Genomic DNA, 24,592 nt, shown 5'->3' with positions numbered 1-24,592 from the left:
TATCATGTTCTGCGTCCGCCGAGACGGCCAGTGACCGGCAGACAGCCTGTGTTTACGTATATTCTGTTATCCAATAACCTTTGTTAACCAGCTTTCGCTTTTGGGTCCTTTTTCAAATTGTGACAGTATAAAGTTCTTATAGTTTCAAGAAGCTGACAGATAAGTTAAGTTGTGCACAGCACAAAACTCATGATATGTGTTACCATGTTGATAGCCATCAAGCTTTGTCAGGGTTTTATTTTTTTTCTACATTATTTTTTGGTATGTTGTTACAGCCTGATTAACTAGAAAAAGAACAGCAACATATGTGCAAATATATACACACTGTACATAACTGTAAAAACATGTATGTACACAAGTATTCTTATAATAACTTGCTGGTCGTGTCCTTCATTTGCAAACTGGATTGAATGAAAATGTCTGCTAAATGTATTTTTACAGTTTCCAAAAGTATGCAAATTATTTTTTGTTTTGTATTCATAGAGCTCAGAGCAGAAAACAAACAACAGTCAGAGTTTTCCTCCCCACAACCCGAAGGCGTAGGGAGGCGACCCTCTCATTCACCGGAGTAAACTCCAACGTAGTGGTGCTCAGCCGGGGGCTTGTGAGTATCCCCACACCCGCCCGGCGCCTCACATCCTGGGCAACTCCAGAGAAGAATAGTCCATCCCCTATCCAGGAGTACGGTTCCAGAACCGAGACTGTGTGTGGAGATCAGCCCCACCAGATCTAACTGGTAGCGCTCCATCTTCCGCACAAGTTCCGGCTCCTTCCCCCACAGAGAGGTGACGTTCTACGTCCCCAGAGCCAGCCTTTGCTGCCTGGGTCTGGTCCATTGAGCCCCCTGACCTTCACTGCAACCCATGTGGCAGTGCACCAGACGTGGATCTTCCTATGGATGGTGGGTCCAAAGGATGGAGAAGGGGGTGCGAAGTTGCTGTTTCGGCCGGGCTCTGTGGCAAATCTGGCCACCAGGCGCTCGCCAGCGAGCCCTCCCTCTGAGCCTGGCTCCAGACGGGGGGCCTCAGGCTTCCTCCGGGGCAGGGGCTCTCCTCCTCTTCCTCGCTTTTTCATAAGGTCTTTTATGAACCATTCTTAGTCTGACCCCTCACCCGGAATAATTTTGCTTTGGGTAATCAATCAGAAGTATTGTTTTAAAATAATTAAAAATGTACCTTATGAATCTTTTTAATCATCAGTTTCCATGGTCAGAGTTGTGGTGTAGGATTGTACACATGCAAGATCGGTTGGCTCAGGGAAGTCATAGTCTGACTTGTGTTTCAATCCAACTTCCCTGTCTCTCACTGCTATTTTCTGTTATAAATCTGCTGTCCTGTTAATAAAGGCAAAGAAAAAAACTCATTAGGGGTTTATTTTCTACCTACCGAAGGGTCACTGACCATTTAAGTACTGCCACCGCCAAGAACAAGCGCCTGTATGATCGGATGGGATCGGAATGTTTTTAATGTGACACTCAGCGGAATGGCCGCCTCCTGTGTCTAGATGTAAACAGTTGTCAATCTAGCGATCTATTAGACAAACTAGCTCCAGGTGTTCGGCGGGAAGAAACTAGGCTGGTGATTGGCCCATGTGTTGGGCGGGAGTGCTTTATATGTAGAATGGTGTCGGCAGTATAACACAGCAGATTCGGGGGAGAAGACGGCACCCGGAAAGAAAGGCATTTGGCCGGTGATCTGACAAACCCGTTTGCGTGCAGCCGATGAGGATTTAAAACGAAACCGGCATTCTGACGGAAGGGGATTTCGCGATCTCCACAGATGATGTTTGAATGATCACATACAGTATAGCAGATATTATTCATCTGGATCAGATCATGAAGATCATAGAGCTGCAGATCTGTGAGTTTCTTGTGTGAGTCAGATTTATTTTGATTTACATCTTAATAAATGTGTTTTTCTTTCTGTCATAGATCTGTTCATCTTGTATCAAGCCACAGAGAGTCTAACAAACATATCAGTAACTTTAGGATCTGATGTGAATATAACCTGTGATCTTGATATAAAGGAGATTTACTGGTATAAACAGAAATTACCGGATCCTCCAGTGTTGATCTTACACTCTTACATCAACACAAATGAAGGACGAGGTAAACATGAAAAAAGCATGAAAGAAAGGCATTTGGCCGGTGATCTGACAAACCCGTTTGCGTGCAGCCGATGAGGATTTAAAACGAAACCGGCATTCTGACGGAAGGGGATTTCGCGATCTCCACAGCTGCCGCTGATGTGGAAACACAGCCCCAATCCTGTCAAGTTAAGTGTTGTTATGTCTACTACATAGTTCAATGTGGTGAGGTGATTGACTGCTTGTGACTCCTATGATCTTCACGTCATTGTGAGCTTCCCTCATATTGTATTTTCTCTGCCTCACTCTCTCCGTCAGTAAAAACAAATTAAACCAAAGCTTTCTCAGGTGTTCCCTTGGCTCGATTGCTCTTCTGCTCTTTCAACACAGCAACTAACCAGCCCAACTGCAGGGAGACGTTTGCCTGGATAAAGTTCGTTTCCCTTGGTCACAGTGAGTTTTGAAGTTTCTTGTCCCTTGAAGTGTTCACATTGGGAAGTCTCTTGTTTGAAGTGTACACAAGTGCTTTGACGGGTTTTGTATTGTTTGGTCTGCACCTAGGCCACGACAGTTCCGGGAAAATCAGTCACCTATGACCTGGGTGGGCTATTTTGATAACTTGAGTTAACCCTGAGTATTATAAACGGTGGCTGCCTGGATGCTAACTAGCTTTCCATTGCCAGAGCTCCCTGCTGGAGAGAACGAGAACTTGCTGCGCTGATGCTAACTAGCCTTCCACTGCCCAAGATCCCTGATGGAGAGAACGAGAACCTGATGCTAACTAGCTTTCCATTGCTAGAGCCCCCTGTTGGAGAGAACAAGAAGTTGCTGTGTTGATGCTAACTAGCTTTCCATTGCCAGAGCCCCAGCTGGAGAGAACGAGAACTTGCTGTGTTGATGCTAACTACCTTTCATTGTCCAAGACCCCTGTTGGAGAGAATGAGAACTTGATGCACTGATGCTAACTAGCTTTCCATTGTCAGAGACCCCTGCTGGAGAGAACGAGAACTTGTTGTGCTGATGCTAACTAGCTTTCCATTGTCAGAGACCCCTGCTGGAGAGAACGAGAACTTGCTGTGCTGATGTTAACTAGCTTTCCATTGTCAGAGACCCCTGCTGGAGAGAACGAGAACCTGCTGCACTGATGCTAACTAGCTTTCCATTGTCAAACCGCCCTGCTGGAGAGACCGAGAACTTGCTGTGCTGATGCTAACTAGCTTTCCATGATCAGAGACCCCTGCTGGAGAGAACGAGAACTTGCTGTGCTGATGCTAACTAGCTGTCCATTGTGAGAGACCCCTGCTGGAGGGAACGAGAATCTGCTGCACTGATGCTAACTAGCTTTCCACTGCTAAACCGCTTTGCTGGAGAGAACGAGAACCCGCTGCACTGATGTTAACTAGCTTTCCTTCGTCAGAGCCCCCTGTTGGAGAGAACGAGAAACTGCTACGCTAACTAGCTTTCCATTGTCCAATCCCCCTGCTGGATTAACTGAGGAACTGCTGGGCTGACATTGACTAGCATTTGAGGGTTTGGTCCTCCTGGGAGCAATTCCCACCTTAAGTCTCTTTTAATAATTGAATAAAAATAAATGTTTTGAAGCTAACCGTTGAGTTCTGACTTCTTTGTGGGGATACGGTTTGCTCCTCAGGGTAGTATAGAAACGAGTGGTGGTTTGCGCCCCTGCCTGTGACAGAAGCCCAGCTCTGACATCCCCTTTAGTCTGTGTGGTCGAGGTTTCCGCTCACAGTACGAGACGTTTGAATGATCACATACAGTATAGCAGATATTCTACATCTGGATCAGATCATGAAGATCATAGAGCTGCAGATCTGTGAGTTTCTTGATTGAGTCAGATTTATTTTGATTTACATCTTAATAAATGTGTTTTTCTTTCTGTCATAGATCTGTTCATCTTGTATCAAGCCACAGAGAGTCTAACAAACATATCAGTAACTTTAGGATCTGATGTGAATATAACCTGTGATCTTGGTATAAAGGAGATTTACTGGTATAAACAGAAATTACCGGATCCTCCAGTGTTGATCTTACACTCTTACATCAACACAAATGAAGGACGAGGTAAACATGAAAAAAGCATCTCTAAACACATATACTCTAAAAATAACAGTCGTTTGTTCATCAAAAATATTACCATTGATGAATTAGGAGTTTATTTTTGTGTAAAAACTAACCCACTAAAGATCAACAACGGCACCAAAATCTACATCAGCGGTAAGTTATTTTATTATAACATATGTCTTTTATTCTGTTAAAGACTGAATAAAGATTGAACTACAAACCTTTTACAAACCTTAAACCTTTTTACAGACGCTCCACAACACCAGATACCATGGAGAAATATGACCATCATATCTGTACTACTGAATGTGCTTCTGACCATTGCAGTGATAGGTGTGTAAAATTTCATTGAATTAACTACATCGAGACAAACTCTTAATCAATACACAAATTCAGCCATATCATATCTGCTCTTAGTTTAAACTGTCGAGAAGTGTCTCAGTGATGTGTATTCACTGTTGTTTCAGGTTTAGTAAAGAGCTGCATTGACACAACTAGAAGATCTAAAAATACTTCAAAGAAACCTTAAAGTACAACTGCAACTCAAAACACAAATGATCCTCAGGTAAGATACTTCTTAAAATAATATATTAAAAATAATTAAGATAATTTATTTAAGTTTAACCTGCCCACATTATTATTACACTATGCTCTAAGGTTAGTATCGTGATATGATAGTTAACTTTAAGTAGTGGTAAATCTACTTAAATCTTTTCAACTTCAGATAGTGTATTACATTAAATGAATTATATGAAATCTGTTTTAGAAAATTACAAATGCTGTCTGGGATATTCAATTCTGATTGGTTTGTTGCAGCATTCTGGTCAAATATCTTTCTTATAATTAGTGCTAAATCTTATATTTGATCATTGTGTTAGTTTTATGTCTCTCACATCATCCTTCATCTGTTTCTATTGCTCCTTCAGGATGATACAAGACCCTTATGCTTCATTTCGGTAGGGTTTATTTTGCTATCGGCTGACTGTACATTATGTCTTACACACTGTAATGGATATTAATTTGTATGATCTTCCTCTTCCAGTATGCTGAAGTTGATTTCGCCAAGCGCTCGAGACGAAACCGGCCTTGCCAGGATCAGACCACCTACTCTTTTCTTCAGCCCGTAAAAGCTGTATGAAGTATTGTCCATTATAAATCAAAATTGCATATGAATTTCTTTACAAAACTAAAATATATTGTTTTTGTTATACTTTTAATGCTTCTCAAATCAATGTCAATGAAAAGCAATTAAGTTTTTGTCAATTTGTCTGGTGTTTAATGTAAATATATACAGTGTTGTATATATTAATACAGTGCTATTCTCTGATATAATTGTCTCTATAGGCCTTTTGCTCTCTCCTTTTTTCTTGCCGCTGCTCTGAGATGTTCATGCTTGCAGTAAACCAGAGGCCAATGTGGTTTCTGTGCATTAGAGCAACTTTTTATAAATGAAAATTTGAGCTACTTTATGTGTGTGTGTGTGTGTATTTGTATGTTAAATAAATTGGCATATTGAGCTAGAGTGGAAATCACATGAACAACGATTAATAAATATATATTTTTATCTTATTTATATATTTTTTGCTTGCATATTTATTTGTTCTAAATAATTTGGTTCTTACATACTTAAACTGGTGACTTCTGCTCTGTTTCTGTGGTTAACATACAGTGTGGTTTCGTGCAAATGAAGTGTTCCACTAGTTTGGTCAGTTGATAAACGAAACAAACATAAAACTTTCCATATAGACTGGTGGTTTAAACATTTATCAAGTTGAAGACGTGTGGAGTACTTTATGCCGGAAACAAACACTATAAACAGATTTTACTTGAATTGCTTTAATTACTCAGTTCCGTGTGATTATTTTGAAAAGCTCAGCAAAACCATCAAACCCTTTTGTTGTAGAATCAGGAAGTACAGACTTGACAGCTTTGTTGAAAATGACATTCAATTTATGATATTATTCTTCTAGCAACTTCTGAGCTGAAATATAGTGGGTTGCGATGCAAAAAATAGGCCATATATTTCAGGCAAAGCTGCAAAAACAATGATGCATTTTCTTAGCAATAGATGCTATTTACACTAACTGAAAATAGAGATAGATCTTATTTACACTAAGTGAAAATGGCACTATTTTCTTTGCACTTAGATGCTATTCATACTCATAAAACAATAATAACAACGTATTAAGTGTATATGAATATATTTATTAAACTCATAAATAGATGCTGCTTTATTGGGATATTATTTGCAGTTGACATACCTTCTCTACACGTTCCTGGAGCCGCCAAACATAAAAAACAAACTCTCTACACCAGGGGTTCCCAAGCACGTTCCAAAACATGCAAAACATGCAGTGTTTGAGGCTCCAGGAATGTGGTTGGGAAATCCCTGCTCTACACCTACCACTAACCCGACCCATTAAACACAGTATCCCCACTATTGGCACTTAAATTTATTTCCACTTTTGGAAAAATGTCTTAATTTTTATTTAAAATAAACACCTCTCTGAGCTGATATGCGATGGGAAAAGACTGAGTTTGGTAAATGGCAGCTTCAAACTCGTATCGGTAGCATTATTTGTAATTTGTCTGACTCAATGACACAATGGAGGTCAGAGTTAGTAAAGCCTCTGTCAAGAAGAGGGACTATTTGCACTTAGTGGAGAAGTAAACCAGTGGAGAAACACTGCACTTATTTACACACAGCAGTAAAAAAGACAACAACTGTATAAAACATGCTCACATTATGCTTTTAGCTGAGTGCTCCCTAAAAACTTAACAATTAAAGATTATATATAACTAGTTCATGATATGATCAAATGGAATAGAAAACTGCTTGTGTGGTCAGAGCAAATTTAACTTCAACTTTCCTTGATTGTGGTTATGTCTGCTAGTGGGCTGTGGGGGTCAACATTAAGAATATCACGTATGTTGCTTTTATCATTGAGCCGTTGTGTAGCTATGCTAGCATCAGTGCAGTGACAAGTAACTTCTTGTTCATAATCTTCACTTTCTCTAGAATGTTACATTTAGTATGAACATGTTAGCTATTGATTGTAACTTAAAGTAAGATTAGTTGATAACAGTACTGCTCTTCTCCCAATGCAGTTTCTGCTTTCTGTGTACAGACATATCAGACTATCATTGAACGCTCATGTGCACAACAGCTTCCCACAACCTAAGCGCAAGTTTCACTCCTCACCTGTCACAGGTTTCATTTCATTCATTTCATCGTCTTGTTTAGTTGTAGGGGCATATTTACTAAACAGGGCAAATCAGCGTGAGAGCGCAATTCCAAAACAGTGGCGATGGGAGTGGAAAGTTCTGCGCGTGATTTACTGACGACGCACAGATTAAAGAACACAGACGCCATCAGATAATTTCCATAATGACCAACGCAATCTACCAGGTAGCATCTGGTTTAAGATGTGGTTTTTTGGCGGTAAATAATGGTGCAAACTCCAGTACATTGACGAGCGCAAACCTTAGTAAATCACCTTGCGTGATTCATTTAAATTCTCTCCTCACATAAATGTTGCGTCAGAAAGGGAAACTCCTACAAATGCATATGCAATAAGGTCAGCCGCAAAAATAGCTGTCCATGCCATTTCAGCACTAATTTTTCACTGCGTTTAGTAAATCTTGACAGTAGTTTTTCCAACGTCAACGTTTAGTTACTGTTACAAACTGTTAGTAAATCTGGCCCTAAGTCTGAGGGGCTGTTTAAACAACTCCGTTTTCAACTAAAAACGTAAAACTTTTTATGAGTTGTGGCCGTTCTTTTACACGATGTGACGGCCCGAGTGGTACAGTTGAGTTGCTTCTCAGATGGTCCTATCCAATTGCAAGTGATAGCGGGGATGAATTCAGTTCCAAGTCATTGCTCCAAGTTGTCTTCGTCATCCAGAACCAAATCTCCTTTGTTGTATATGGTCCTGCCCAGCCTCCCTCTCCCTCCTCCACTGTCAAAGTCATCTGGTTCATCGTCTTCGCTGTTTCTCTTTAGCCCCTCAGCTCTTCCAGTGGTTCCACTCTGCTGCACGGATCCACCTGGTACTTCCCAGTCATCAGCCTTGGCTCTTTAATCCCTCAGCTCCACTTCAAGCCTCCAAACCCAAGACCCTCGGGTCCACTGTTGACTGTCATCCCTCAGGTTCCTCCGGGCTCCCTCATTTCTCTGGCTTCACCTTGATCTATTGTCGCTCTGGCTCTGCCTCAGATTTTCGAGTCAGCTGCTGTGCCTCGACCCTCCACCCCTCTGGCACTGCTGGACTCCTGCTTCCCTCACCATTGTCCCACTCCCACCGACTCCAACCCGCTCTGCAAAGCCCACGCCTCCACCTTTCCAGCAGCTCCACCACGGCCCTCCAGGCCTTCGGCATCACCCTGACTATTTGGCTAATGAATTTAAAACAACAATAAATCAGTCCAAATTACAGTAGTCAACATTTGAAGTGGATCAAAACCTTTAATCGCAGTTATACATTAATTTTGAACAATACCCGTTCTTGTCTTAGGACAACTTTTAAACTTTTTTGATCCACCTCAAATGTTGTCTACAGTAATTATTTTTCATTGGAAAAATTCAATTTCATGGAAAAGTTTTCCTTAATTTAATTAAGTTCACTCAAATATTTCTGACACAAGAACTAAAAATAATTAAGTTTGTTCAACACAAATTGGGCCCGCCCCGATCATATCAAACATGTTTGATATTTAGGATTTTAAACTGGGATAAGCAAGACTGTGATTATGTCAGTACTGTCACAATAGCCAATAAGAAACAAGTCTACAAGGAGACAGAAGTGACGGATATTTTGAAATGGTGACCGCAAAACGTGCAGCACGGACTTCGGAGATGGAGGAGCGACTAGTCAGCGGTTAGCGTTATAATGGTAAAAAAATTCTAGCACACTACCAGATAGTAATACGGGCAATTAAATTCTTACCTCCAATTCTCGCTGAAGAACTGACAATCCATGTTGACCCTGTCTCCCCAACCATTTTCTTATTCACACTCATTTAAACTTCTGCTTTTGTTTTTTTCTCACAACAAACAATAATTATTGATACAGCAAGTTGTCATGTTACAGTATCCATATCACCCTGTAGCCCAAGACTGGTTGCCCACTGAAGCTAAGCAGGGTTAAGTCTGGTTAGTACCTGGATGGGAGACCTCCTGAGAAAACCAGGTTCCTGCTGGAAGAGGTGTTAGTGAGGCCAGCAGAGGGCGCTCACCCTGTGGTCTGTGTGGGTCCTAACGCCTAAGCACCGTCCTTCGGATGAAACGTTAAACCGAGGTCCTGACTCTCTGTGGTCATTAAAAATCCCAGGATGTCCTTCAAAAAAAAGTAGGGGTTTAACCCCGGCATCCTGGCCAAATTTTCCCCATGGCCTCTATCCGACATGGCCTCCTAATCATCCCCATATACACTGATTGGCTTCATCACTGTCTCCTCTCAACCAGTAAGCTGGTGTGTGGTGGGATTTTTGGAGCAATATGGAGAGGCAAAACAGACCAATTCGGAGCTTCATACCCTACATCTTCCATTTAAACTCCTCATTCAAACCTAATTCCGAATACATTTACTCCAGGCATATTGCCAGAGCATCTTCCAAGATCCGCTCTTTCTCACAGAAACCGAAAACTGGCCACAAGACTCTGGTTCAGCGAGCACTTCTATCAATCTTCTGTATCACCGGCATATCTCAGAACACTACTCAATACATTCGTTCTGCATTGGAGCAAAAACCTCAGTGGTCAGACAAGGTATCTCAGACGAGACGATCCGACTCCTTGGCTGTTGATCTTCAGATCTTACATTCGTAAGAATCTGAACGACCCCCGTCAAGCTTAACTCAGCTCTTCCCAATCTTTGGGGGTCCTAATCACTCGGCCTACATTTAACTGAGATGATGCCCTCCTTCTGAGTCTCCAGGCCTCCAACACCAGACGCCCAGATCAATCTCCCTTTTCCCCCCTTCTACTTCATCCTTCCCCTATTCATCCCCAACTCTCTTCAACAAATAATTTACAACATTTATGGTTGTGGTGTGGACTTTGCGCGTGAAATGGAGTTGACTAGTTAACGAAGGTTCGGGAGTGGGGCCAAGCCTCAACCAGTCACCTGACTTCTCAAAACCTTCTTATATCCGGCCACCCCTTACAGTGCTGTTTGTCTCGTTTTCTCGAACCCTCCCTTCTCATCTTTCTTTTATCCATTCAACCATCCATATCATCCCCTCTTCTCTTCCCTTCCAGGTTGTATCGGTGGGTCCTAATTACTCGGCCTACATTTAACTGAGATGATTCCCCCACTCTGAGTCTCCTGGCTGCCGACACCAGACGCCCAGATCAAACTGACTACCATCCCTTTCCCTTTCCACTTTATCATTTCCTTATTCATCCCCAACTCTCTTCAATAACAGATCAACCTGACTACCACCCCTTTTCCCCCTTCCACTTCATCCTTACCCTATTCATCCCCAACTCTCCTCAATAAATAAGTTCTAACATTCATGGTTGTGGCGTGGTCCTTGTTCGTGAATTGATATTAAATCACACATCACAATATCTTTAAATCATGACATTTTCTGCTAGTTCATGTTTTACAGAGATTTGACAAAGCTTGAAGTCAAGAAAACAAATCTCAATATAGATCTAGATATTTTTGGCATGCATATTAATTGTTTTTAATATTTCTGCACACATTTAAAAACATCTACATTTTGCACAGTTTTCTTTTTTGTGGTTAACACAAGCATGGTTTTGTGCAAATGAAGTGTTCCATTGGTTTGGTCACTTGGTGAACAACACGATCACATACACTCGCATGCATCAAGTGGTTTAAACTTTAACCAAGTGAACATGACATGAAACACTTCACAATTATGATCCATTTGTTAAAGGTGCATAGCGCCAGTCTCTGAGTTTTTGCAGAGCTATGCCCCCCTCTGGCAACAAGTGAAACTGCAACCAGAGGTGTGTTTTCTTTGTCTTATGTGGAGTTTGCGTTGGGGTTTGGAATGGACCACAAGCCGGTCTCTTTGAATCCATCTTCTACTTTTGTCGCTCGAGTTGTCTTCGCTGATACGGAGAATGGCGGCGAATACACAAACCTGCCCGACATAGCCAGGTGAGCGTGAACGCGCATGACGTCACGCCCAGTGATTCCGTCCCGAATCCCTCTTATTTATTTTACTGTACAGGGTTATAGAGGCAATCGCAGTGATCAGAGAAGGGCTCATTCAGCCCATCAGGCAATTGTTTATGCATGTATGGGTTAGAAAAATGGGTGTTTTTAACATGAATTGTTGCGCAATGCACCTTTAAAGTTAACCTCATTACTTATCATGAACTAACAATAAAAAAAAGAAATACTTCTACAGCAGTTATTAATTTTAGTTCCTGCTAATTTAATTGTCATTGAAATTTATTGAAGTACAATATTAAAAACACAAGCTGTATCTGTTAATATTATTTAATGAACCTGAGTTAACATGAACAGCTGAATTTGTATTAACAAACATTAACAAAAATTAATAAATTGTATAATAAATGTTAGAAATACGTTTCACACTTCCTACTTTTTTCTAGTTTAAAAGAAGTATTAAGTACTGGGCAAAATAAATTTAATCCAGCTTAAATAAAATACATCGAGTACTCACTTGCCTCAAGGATAAATATTGTTTATGGTGGTGTCAAGAGACAGAAACTAAAAACTTCATCTAAACTTATGAGTTAATAATCATGAGTTACAACGAGAATACAGTTGAAGACTTTATAAGAAATAAGAACATCATATTTGAGCTTGAATGAAAAAAAAAAAGAAAACTGAGCTGTTCTCAGTGTCTTGGATTCTTTCGCTGCAGTGAATTAGAGATAAATATATATTTTTAAAGACAAGAAATGTATAGGTCAATGGTTGAATTTTGAATTTCCCGAATGCAACAGCTTCCTAAAAATTTTATTTTGTCCATGCACTGAGTTAAAAATAATTGGACAAATTAGAGAACCAAATTAAAAAGGATAAATTAGCGTAGACCAGTTTGGAAAGACAAATCCAAAGAGCACTGAAAAAAAGGATATGAGGAGGGAGAAGTCGTAGAAGCGGTCATTCAAGCTATAGCCCCAGGAACAAAACTGAAGAGTTATCTTGAAAGTAGAGTTGATCTGTCATTGCAAGCTCTCAGACAGATATGGACTCATTACATTGAGAAGGATGCTACAGACTTGTACCAGTCCCTCACGCGCGCTGTTCAAGATTCAAAAGAAACACCCCTTCAGTTTTTAGTGAGAGCCATGGATCTGAGACAACAATTTGGGTAACACTTTAGAATACGGTTCCTTCGTTAATGAATAACTACACACGAACCAATGAGTAACACAATATTAACAATCTAGTAACTATTATTAACTAACAAGAAACTCTGATTAACGAACTAGTAAGTAATAGCGCACAGATGAAAGCGGTAGTTCACTATTAACTAATCAATAACTACTATTTTTTTAATACTTCCCAGAGAACTACTGAAAAAGTTTATTAACAATCTAGTAACTACTATTAACTAAAAATAAACTCTGATTAATGAATTAGGAAGTAATAGTGCACAGATGAAAGTGCTTCATACTTCTATGGAAATTACTAATTATTTGGATCCGTATTCTAAAGTGAAGATCATGGGAACTAACTAGTAATGACTCAAGTGTTACTACATGATCTAGTCATGATTTGTGCAACCAAACACAAAAGTCATTTCAAGCGTTTGAGATTTTTGGTGAACTTTAGTATACTTTTAGAAAATTTCTTTAGAAGTATGTAGTAACACTTGAGTCATTACTAGTTAGTTCCCATGATCTTCACTTTAGAATACGGATCCAAATAATTAGTAATTCCCATAGAAGTATGTAGTAACACTTGAGTCATTACTAGTTTGTTCCCATGATTCTTACAGTGTGCATATCTGTAAGAATCATGGGAACAAACTACTAAAATATGTTTGTATGTATGTCTCTTAGCTCATATATACAGTGAGGAAAATAAGTATTTGAACACCCTGCTATTTTGCAAGTTCTCCCACTTGGAAATCATGGAGGGGTCTGAAATTGTCATCGTAGGTGCATGTCCACTGTGAGAGACATAATCTAAAAAAAAATATCCAGAAATCACAATATATGATTTTTTAACTATTTATTTGTATGATACAGCTGCAAATAAGTATTTGAACACCTGTATATCAGCTAGAATTCTGATCCTCAAAGACCTGTTAGTCTGCCTTTAAAATGTCCGTCTCCACTCCATGTATTATCCTAAATTAGATTAAACTGTTTGAGGTCGTTAGCTGCATAAAGACACCTGTCCACCCCATACGATCTGTAAGAATCCAACTACTAACATGGCCAAGACCAAGAGCTGTCCAAAGACACTAGAGACAACATTGTACACCTCCACAAGGCTGGAAAGGGCTACGGGGAAATTGCCAAGCAGCTTGGTGAAAAAAGGTCCACTGTTGGAGCAATCATTAGAAAATGGAAGAAGCTAAACATGACTGTCAATCTCCCTCGGACTGGGGCTCCATGCAAGATCTCACCTCGTGGGGTCTCAATGATCCTAAGAAAGGTGAGAAATCAGCCCAGAACTACACGGGAGGAGCTGGTCAATGACCTAAAAAGAGCTGGGACCACCGTTTCCAAGGTTACTGTTGGTAATACACTAAGACGTCATGGTTTGAAATCATGCATGGCACGGAAGGTTCCCCTGCTTAAACCAGCACATGTCAAGTCCCGTCTTAAGTTTGCCAATGACCATTTGGATGATCCATAGGAGTCATGGGAGAAAGTCATGTGGTCAGATGAGACCAAAATATAACTCTTTGGTCATAATTCCACTTGCCGTGTTTGGAGGAAGAAGAATGATGAGTACCATCCCAAGAACACCATCCCTACTGTGAAGCATGGGGGTGGTAGCATCATGCTTTGGGGTTTGTTTTTCTGCACATGGGACAGGACGACTGCACTGTATTAAGGAGAGGATGACCGGGGCCATGTATTGCGAGATTTTGGGGAACAACCTCCTTCCCTCAGTTAGAGCATTGAAGATGGGTCGAGGCTGGGTCTTCCAACATGACAATGACCCGAAGCACACAGCCAGGATAACCAAGGAGTGGCTCTGTAAGAAGCATATCAAGGTTCTGGCGTGGCCTAGCCAGTCTCCAGACCTAAACCCAATAGAGAATCTTTGGAGGGAGCTCAAACTCTGTGTTTCTCAGCGACAGCCCAGAAACCTGACTGATCTAGAGAAGATCTTTGTGGAGGAGTGGGCCAAAATCCCTCCTGCAGTGTGTGCAAACCTGGTGAAAAACTACAGGAAACGTTTGACCTTTGTAATTGCAAACAAAGGCTACTGTACCAAATATTAACATTGATTTTCTCAGGTGTTCAAATACTTATTTGCAGCTGTAATATACAAATAGTTAAAAAATCATACATTGTGATTTCTGGATATTATTTTTTAGATTATGTCTCTCACAGTGGACATGCACCTACTGTCAGGAGCCAATCAGATCCCTCACATGTCACCACGCAAAGATCACTGTCCCCAGATTACTGATCACCTGCACCTGTTTCCACTCAGCACTCACTTCCCAGCCAGCACAAAAGCACCCGATTCACTCCCAGTCATTGTCAAGCCTCCAACAGGAACGACCCTTACCAGTCACCACTTGTCTCACTCTGAGCCATCCTTCAGCAACGGACGTAAAGTATACTTACCTGAAAGAAACTAACCTTGTTGTCCTTGTTCTGATGTTCCCAGGATCCGCTCCATGACTCATGTTCTCCGTTTCCTGGAATCCGCCACGAGTCCCGTTTCCCACTGGATGAGCTGTAAGAGAAAGGGAAAGTATCACTGAACTGGTGAGCTCATTGTCAAGTGCACTTCAAAGGATCTACTCACCTGGAATCCTTCCTGAATCACGCCTATCCACGAACGATCTGAAAAGAGAGAAAAACTCAAGTTATTGATCTGTGTTACCCGCCACGTTATTCCTGAAGAAGAGGATTCACTCACCTGGATGCATTCCTGCCACATATATCCTCTTCGAGATCACCGTTGAACTCCCGAAACCCTGCATACTTACCTTTGAGTTAAATAAAGATACTTTTATGTTTATCACTTACCTCTGTCTCCGAGCCTGAATCCTGACAGAAGGCTTGACCTAACAACAGAAAGAGGTGAGAGATGAATTCCGGACAGCCCGCTGTTGCTACCAGCTCCACACCTACCACCGATCCTCCGACAGAACCCATGTTTACTCCAGTGAGAACTTCCGCGAGCGCCGCTTCTTCGATTACCTGCTTTGCAACTCCCCCGTCGCGCCCAGCGCCCTTCTCTGGCCGGGCGGAGGACTGCAACGGATTTTTACTCCAGTGTTCGCTAGCTCTGGAACAGCAAGTTCAGCTCTATCCCAATGAGAGATCGAAAGTGGCATTTATCATTCAGCAACTCTCTGGAGCAGCTCTGAGGTGGGCAGAGGCGTTATGGATGCAGGAATCCACAGTGGTTGCGTCAGTTCAAGAGTTTGTCAAACATTTTAAGGAAGTTTTCGGACGACCCGCGGATGATTCCTCATTTGGAGAACAGCTCCTACAATTACGTCAAGGAAAGAAGTCATTGACTGAGTACTCTGTGGAATTTCGCACACTTGCATCAAATAGTGGATGGAATGAGAGAGCTCTGATTTCTGTTTTCCGTCGAGGTTTAAACCCAGCTTTGCGCCTCCAACTGGCGATCTATGATGACAGCTTAGGAATTGAGAAATTCATTCAGCAAGCCAAGCGAGTCCATCAACGATCTTTGAGTTGTTACGCTGATCAGTCTCATCACCATCCTGTGTCTTTTCAGAATCCCAAGAATCTCAATCCAGAAAATCAAGTTGAAGAGATGCAAGTCCACACTTCAAAAATTTCTCAGGCTGAACGTGTTCGTCGAAGAGAGACGAAGTTATGTATGTACTGTGGTACCAAGGGTCACTTCAGACTTAACTGCCAAATTCGACCGGGGAAAATGATGGTAAGCTCAGTTTTTAATCAACCCATTGTCTCAGCACCACTCACGATTCCTGTGATATTGAAGATTCAAGAAAAACACATCTCTGTAACAGCTATCATCGACTCAGGGTCCGCGGGAAACTTCATTTCTGGAGAACTCTGTAAGAGGCTCAGTCTGCGAGAGATCAACACTCCCAAGTCTTACGCCATCTACGCTGTAACGGGTGAGTTAATTAACAAGACGAACGTTACTACCCAGATTGGTCCTATTCTATTGTGTGTGGGAGAGACGCACCAAGAGTGGTTTGAACCATTTGTGTTGCTAAACAGCCAAACAGATCTCATCCTTGGTCGGCCATGGCTCGTCCATCACCAACCCACCATTGATTGGACGTCTGGGAAAATCCTGCAATGGGGATGTCAATGTCCAGAGATCAACGATCCAGTATCCCGTTCATCCAGTAACCCAAGGACCCAAGTGCTCAAAGTTAACTCCACGTCCATAGAGAGTCCCACGGAAAACTTGTCAACTAATATCCCAGCCTGTTATTCGAAGTTCTCTGACGTCTTCAATCCTGTCACTGCTTCCAAGTTACCCCCTCATCGACCATGGGATTGTGCTATAGACCTGATCCCTGATGTACGTCTCCCCAAGGGTCGGATTTACTCCTTGTCCATTCCAGAGCAAGAATCCATGAAGAAATATATCCACGAAGCTTTAGATCAGGGTTACATCCGACCTTCCACATCTCCTGCCGCCGCAAGTTTCTTCTTCGTGGCCAAGAAAGACGGTGGTTTAAGACCATGCATTGATTACAGAGCCTTGAATCAAGTCACTGTGAAGTTTAGTTACCCTTTGCCTCTCATACCTGCTGCTCTCGAACAACTCAGAGAGGCAAAGATGTTCACCAAGCTTGACTTACGGAGTGCGTACAATCTAATCTGTATCAAAGGAGGAGATGAGTGGAAGACTGCTTTCATAACCCCTGCTGGCCACTACGAATATCTTGTCATGCCATATGGTTTGGTCAACGCTCCTTCCGTTTTCCAAAGTTTCATGGATGAGATCCTCAGAGACTTTCTAGGGAAGTTTGTTCTGGTCTATATCGATGACATCTTGATCTATTCCAAGAATCCAATCGAACACCAGAGACATGTGTCTCTAGTCCTACAACGTCTCAGAGAATTCACTCTGTTCCTGAAAGCTGAGAAGTGTACCTTTCATCAACGCACCATCGACTTCCTGGGATACATACTCAGCGATCGAGGAGTGGAGATGGACCAACAAAAGACCGAGACCGTCCTGTCCTGGCCAACTCCCAAGTCCGTGAAGGAGCTTCAGAGATTTCTCGGGTTCGCCAACTTCTATAGGAGATTTATCAACCAGTACAGTCTTCTCACTTCTCCATTGACCTCCTTGCTAAAAGAAAAACCTAAGATCCTGCAGTGGAACCCCGAGGCTGAGAAAGCTTTTCATGCTCTGAAATCTGCCTTCACCAGTGCCCCTTTGCTTCACCATCCAGACCCTGAAAAACCATTCATGGTGGAAGTCGATGCCTCCACCACCGGGGTTGGAGGAATCCTGTCCCAATGTTCCGAGTTCTCCTCAAAGCCACTCCCTTGTGCATTCTTCTCCAAAAAGTTTTCTCCAGCAGAGGCAAACTACGATATTGGAAATCGAGAACTTCTCGCAGTAAAACTTGCCTTGGAAGAATGGCGACATTGGCTAGAGGGAGCCAAACACCCATTTCTAGTCCTAACCGATCATAAGAATCTCCAATACCTGAGAGATGCCAAGCGGTTAAATCCACGTCAGGCCCGATGGGCGTTATTCTGTACACGCTTTCATTTCAAGATTGCCTATCGTCCAGGATCCAAGAATACCCGTGCAGACGCTCTTTCCCGTATCCATGCCCCTGAGAGCCCTGTTGATCAACCTGAGACCATTCTACTCGAGAGGTTATTCGTAAATCCTATCCAGTGGGAAATAAACGAACAGCTTCAAGAATTGGCTCATCAGCAACCCAGAGTTCCCGGATGTCCTCCCGGGAAGATTCATGTCCCTGAAGAATTTCGCAACGCCTTGATTTCCTCAGCTCATTCTTCAGTGGCCACTGGACACCCAGGTATAACCAAGACCTTAGCCACACTTCAGGAGAAGTATTGGTGGGCTCACATGCGCCAAGATATCACTCAGTTCATTCAAGGTTGCATCCCATGTGCCCTCTCCAAGGTCCCAAGAAATCTGCCAGTGGGGAAACTGGTCCCCTTGCCTATTCCAAATAGACCTTGGTCCCACATCGGAGTGGACTTTGTTACTGACCTTCCGATTTCTGACGGAAATACTTGCATCCTAGTAGCCATCGATCGGTTCGCGAAGGCATGCAAGTTCATTCCATTAAAGGGACTTCCAACCGCCTTTGATACTGCTGAGCTTCTCATGGAACATGTCTTTCGAAATTTCGGTCTGCCAGAGGACATTGTCTCCGATCGAGGGCCACAGTTCATTTCCCGAGTCTGGCGATCATTTTTCACTCTCATGAATGTGACAGTGAGTCTGTTTTCCGGGTATCATCCACAAACCAATGGACAAACCGAGAGAAAGATCCAGGATCTAGGTCGGTTCTTGCGCACATTCTGCCACTCCAACCAGAACATCTGGAGTAGGTACCTCATCTGGGCAGAATATGCACAGAATTCCCTCCGACAAGCATCCACTCAATTGACTCCATTCCAATGTATCCTTGGTTACCAACCTCCGTTATTCCCATGGTCCGGTGAACCTTCAGAAGTGCCCGCGGTTAACAAATGGTTTGAGGAGAGCGAACAGGTCTGGAACCAAACTCATCAGCACATCCGACAAGCTGTGAATAGACAACAGCAGTTCGCTGACACCCGCCGAAGATCCACGCCAGAATACCAACCTGAGCAACTAGTCTGGCTTTCCACTCGAGATATCAAACTGCGCCAGTCATGTAAGAAATTAAATCCCAAGTACATCGGACCCTTTCCAATTGTCAAGCAAGTCAACCCAGTCATTTACCAGCTCCGGTTGCCCCCAGAATACCGTATCCATCCCACGTTTCACGTCTCACTTCTGAAACCCCATCATCCACAGATTCCCCAGTCAGTCAACGAGGTCGAACCTGAAGAAAACCCCCCGATACCACCCGTTGAACCCGAGCCCATCTACCTCATCAAGGAGATCCTGGACTCTCGACGTCGGGGAGGTCAGCTAGAATACCTCATTGATTGGGAGGGATATGGGCCAGAAGAGAGAAGTTGGGTACCTCGTAATGATGTTCTTGATCCCAGTCTGCTCCTAGAAATCCATGCTCAGCATCCCGAGAAACCTGCACCACGACCCAGAGGCAGACCCCCACGACGTCGAGGTCCAAGGTCCGCTGGCGCGGAATCTGGAGGGGGGGGTACTGTCAGGAGCCAATCAGATCCCTCACATGTCACCACGCAAAGATCACTGTCCCCAGATTACTGATCACCTGCACCTGTTTCCACTCAGCACTCACTTCCCAGCCAGCACAAAAGCACCCGATTCACTCCCAGTCATTGTCAAGCCTCCAACAGGAACGACCCTTACCAGTCACCACTTGTCTCACTCTGAGCCATCCTTCAGCAACGGACGTAAAGTATACTTACCTGAAAGAAACTAACCTTGTTGTCCTTGTTCTGATGTTCCCAGGATCCGCTCCATGACTCATGTTCTCCGTTTCCTGGAATCCGCCACGAGTCCCGTTTCCCACTGGATGAGCTGTAAGAGAAAGGGAAAGTATCACTGAACTGGTGAGCTCATTGTCAAGTGCACTTCAAAGGATCTACTCACCTGGAATCCTTCCTGAATCACGCCTATCCACGAACGATCTGAAAAGAGAGAAAAACTCAAGTTATTGATCTGTGTTACCCGCCACGTTATTCCTGAAGAAGAGGATTCACTCACCTGGATGCATTCCTGCCACATATATCCTCTTCGAGATCACCGTTGAACTCCCGAAACCCTGCATACTTACCTTTGAGTTAAATAAAGATACTTTTATGTTTATCACTTACCTCTGTCTCCGAGCCTGAATCCTGACACCTACGATGACAATTTCAGACCCCTCCATGATTTCTAACTGGGAGAACTTGCAAAATAGCAGGGTGTTCAAATACTTATTTTCCTCACTGTGTGTATATATATATATATATATATATATATATATATATATATATGAGCTAGGAGACATACATAAAAATATATTTTTTTGGGTGGTAGGTTAAATAATAAAATAACTGTATATGGTATTTGGATTGCTGATAACTCAATATGTTCAAATGTTCAGATGTTAATGTAGTGCTAGTCATTTATCCTGCATTGGTTATTGATTAGTTTTGTATGAATTATGAACATTTTCAGTAGTTCTCTGGGAAGCATAAAAAAATATAGTAGTTATTGAAGTACCACTTTCATCTGTGCACTATTACTTACTAATTCGTTAATCAGTGTTTCTTTTTAGTTAATAGTAGTTAATAGATTGTTAATAAACTTTTTCAGTAGTTCTCTTGGAAGCATTAAAAAAATAGTAGTTAATGATTAGTTAATAGTGAACTACCACTTTCATCTGTGCGCTATTACTTACTAGTTCGTTTATCAGAGTTTCTTGGTAGTTAATAATAGTTACTAGATTGTTAATATTGTGTTACTCATTGGTTCTTGTGTAGTTATTCATTAACGAAGGAACCGTATTCTAAAGTGTTACCCAAATTGTCTTTGCTTCAGAAAGAGTTAAATCTGGTTTGAAGTACAGCGCAGAGCTAATCCAATATCAATTCCTCCAAACAGTACTCACTGGCCTCCATGATGACGCCATCCGTGCAGACATAAAGCCATACTTACAGAATCCGAAAGTTGAAGATGAAGTCCTTTTGGAGAAAATGACAGCTGCATACACTCTGGAAATGGAAAGAAAGAATAAGTTGTCAACTACATCAAAAGCAAAGATGATCAAAATTGCGGGGGTTAGTGAGAAAAATGAGGAAGGTGGAAAGGAAAGCTACGTGCACAAACCAAACAATAAGAATAAGCACTGTGAGACAAACAACCGTGATACTGTCACGGGCTGGTTGAAGCAGGCATGGAAGCTGGATCGTAATTGCAGCAGTTTTTATTTAAACAAATTAGATACGCACTAACAGGAACAGAAACAACCACGCATGTAGCAACAACAACAGACGAAGAGCAGACTGAAACACAGGGCTTAAATACACAGGGAACAGATTGGGAAACAAGACACAGCTGGGGCACAGGAACCGATAATGACAAATAGACAGGTGATATAACTGAACACAAACGAGGAGCGGGAAAACTGGGAACAGGACTGAACCAATACACAAAGAAGGGGGAAACTCAGGAAAACAGATACAGGACAAAATACCCTGACAGATACACTGATGGAAAAGGTTGACCAAGGTAATAAAGCTATATGTGAAGCTATTCAGAACCTCACCACCAGAGGTGTCAATTCCAGGGGTCAGAAAGTAAACGTCTTGACATTTGTTTATTCCACCCATTAACTTAGCCAGCTGATTTCACTAATTAGTTCTATCTCCTGGCTGAAAAACTGTGCTAATGAGCAAATCCAGGTGATTGGAACATAATACTGAATAGGAATTTTACTTTTTGAACCTGGACTTGACACCTCTGCTCACCACTCAAATTGCTAGTCTCCACCAGACTTCTAATCCCCAACCAATGAGAGTGAGTGAACAGCCGAACCGAAAATTTCGACCACAGCCAAAGACTGTGTAGCGTCTGGACCAATCAGACACACACAAATTATTCATTATATTTATTGAATTGTCCAGCACACTCACTCTCCCAACAAAGGTCTTTGCAACTTCCTCAGAAACTAACATCACAGAAGCTAACACCACTGGCAGAACTCAGTGTCCTGTTACATTGATAAGAATTTTTACGACCCCAAAAAGAGAATTTCTGAGAGATGTGACTCTTAATGAATTCTTACTGAGAAGGAGAAATAAACCCTGCTAATCCTATATATTCTATATATATAACCACTTGAGAAAGGTATAAACATGTATCTAATTTTCCCATCTCATGATTTTCCTTTTTATGTTGTTTGGCCTATGTTTTCTTGTAAACTTAATGTTTCAGACTTTGCATACTATGGTTAACCAAAATCATATGCGTGGCATGTTTGATCTCTATAAACTCCAATCTTCGTTCCCCATTTGTTAATATACATTACATTACTTTGTGACGCATGGGTATTATAAGAATCTTGAAGATTATTTTTCTTAAAAACCCAATGAAATTACAGATTCAAAGATCACAACAAGTTATGATTGGTTATTAATATTTTATAGAGCTAATTTGCTACACTAGCTAAAGGCAAAATAATAGACTTTGTATTCAAGAAATGTGACACCACTGGTTCTCATTGTTGGTTGTGAACTCAATGCAAGTGTAAATGAACTTTAAGAGCTATGGAAGACAACTTTAGTTTCGGTGTGTTTAACTTTGATTCATACCCAGGCCAAATTTTTAAATATGGGGAATTTTTATGTTAAAAATAGGCATTCTGGCTGAAAATGACACAAAGAGGTGACAAAAGAAAGTAAGACATTGTGTTAGAGATATTAATGAAGAATATTAGCTATTCTCTTTATTTTATTTTTTTTACATTTTGACAAAGTATTACATGTCCACAATAACCCTTTCTCAATAATCAATAGCAAAGTATTTATTTTTCATCATATCTGTCAAACGTTTTTTATAATTGGTGACAAGTTTTTTGCACATTTCCACTGTGATTTTGGACCACTCCTCTTTTGCATAGATTTCCATGTCTTTGAGTTGCTTTTACAAAAATGCAAAACTGTTATTGACCACCAGAGGACAGCACTGACCTGCTGTATGACAAATAAATACGACTTACTGATCAGTTCTTCTGTTTTCCTCCTTTTTTCTTTTTTTTTAACATTAAATCTCATTTGGCTTGATAGTTTATCATCTAATGCAAATATATAGTTATACAATTAAGTGTCCTTATGTGTCTACCCCAAAATCAAAAGAAAATATAGGCCTATTTCTGATTTAAATCAGAATTGATTAAATGCAGTACAAAATACTACCATATTTATTTGTTATTTGTTATAGTTATTTTGTTATTTAAACATGTTTTAAGAGACTCAACCACTGTCACGTCTAAAGTCCCTTGACTGATATGGAATGTCATCAGATCATTTATCTTTGTGAGGGAAGGAACTGTACAGTCGGAAACAAAAGGAAGTGAATTAAAGTGATTTGAAGGAAGATTTGAAGGGCGTGATCTGACATGTAGGAATAGATTCCAGTGGAGGTTCGGTATGTAATTTGCATGTCTTCACTTGTTTTATATTTTAAAATATAATGTAATATTTCTAGTTATCTCTATTTTGTGTGCAGTATTAGTCTACATTTGCTGTTGTATATTAGGTGGGTGGAAAATGTAAATTTTGAAGACTTGTGGAAACCTTTGAAGTGAGTAATTATGACATATTAAGCTGTTTTTGGATTGCTAGGCTGCATTTGATTTTGAACATTTTTTTATTTATTTTGTTAGTTGTGCAGTTCTGTGGAAACTACCATTAATTGTACTAAGCTATGTAACATAGCTTGCATATACACATTTTTGTACATTTACCTCCTGCAAAGTCATGCATTTATAATACTAAATTGAGGGTTTTTTTAAGTTTAAGAAGAGCAGGAATTTCCTCTCATAACCAGTCTTCTTGAGCTGACAGTGTGTTTTGTAAGACTTTGTGTAACGTATTAATGATTTACAGGACATAAACCATTCTGAGGAATTTAACTTCTGAGTTATTATTTGATCAGGTTAATGGATGTTAAAACGGCTGAACTGAATCATCTGAAGCAGCAGATTTTTGTTTAATTTCATGACATTTTCTCAAAAAAATTACATTAATGTAAAAACAGGAAGGTTTATAACACTTTCATTTCCCAGTTTACTTCTACATCTGTTTGTCTGTCTCTGTGTCTTACAATCTGCTTGTCTGATTTTATTTAGTAAGTAAAATGCTTAAGATAAAAAAAAACTGGGGGAATATGATGACGGAACTGGTATAACAATACTTTTGAAATAAATGTAATTAAAATAAATGTATGTACAAAAAACTTAACAGAGAAATAGAAGACAAAGAGACGTTGAAGCATTTTGCATAGAGAACAATACATATTACATGGATTGAATCCAAACAGCACACATAGCCATAAATACTGACCGAAGTGTATAATGGAGTTGAATACTTAGGGTAGTTTTTTGTTTGAAAATGAATTTGACACATACAAGTCTTTATTCA

General features: G+C 41.1%; 1 gene segment (V, D, J or C); it reads left to right on the top strand.

Annotated features, from left to right (window-relative positions):
- Positions 1-1,465: 1,465 nt before the first annotated feature.
- LOC143736250 (Ig kappa chain V-III region PC 3741/TEPC 111-like) lies at positions 1,466-5,738 on the top strand. The segment is given in 6 exon segments: positions 1,466-3,919; positions 3,991-4,320; positions 4,417-4,500; positions 4,635-4,732; positions 5,094-5,123; positions 5,210-5,738. Coding segments are annotated over 4 exon segments (546 nt in total).
- Positions 5,739-24,592: the final 18,854 nt, after the last annotated feature.

The sequence above is a fragment of the Siphateles boraxobius genome, unplaced genomic scaffold (genome assembly GCF_051911475.1).
Source record: "Siphateles boraxobius isolate OS27281-9 unplaced genomic scaffold, OSU_SipBor_1 13, whole genome shotgun sequence".
NCBI classification, from domain to species: domain Eukaryota; kingdom Metazoa; phylum Chordata; class Actinopteri; order Cypriniformes; family Leuciscidae; genus Siphateles; species Siphateles boraxobius.
Note: the sequence above shows the minus strand (reverse complement) of the source record. Positions and strands in the feature narration are given on the sequence as shown.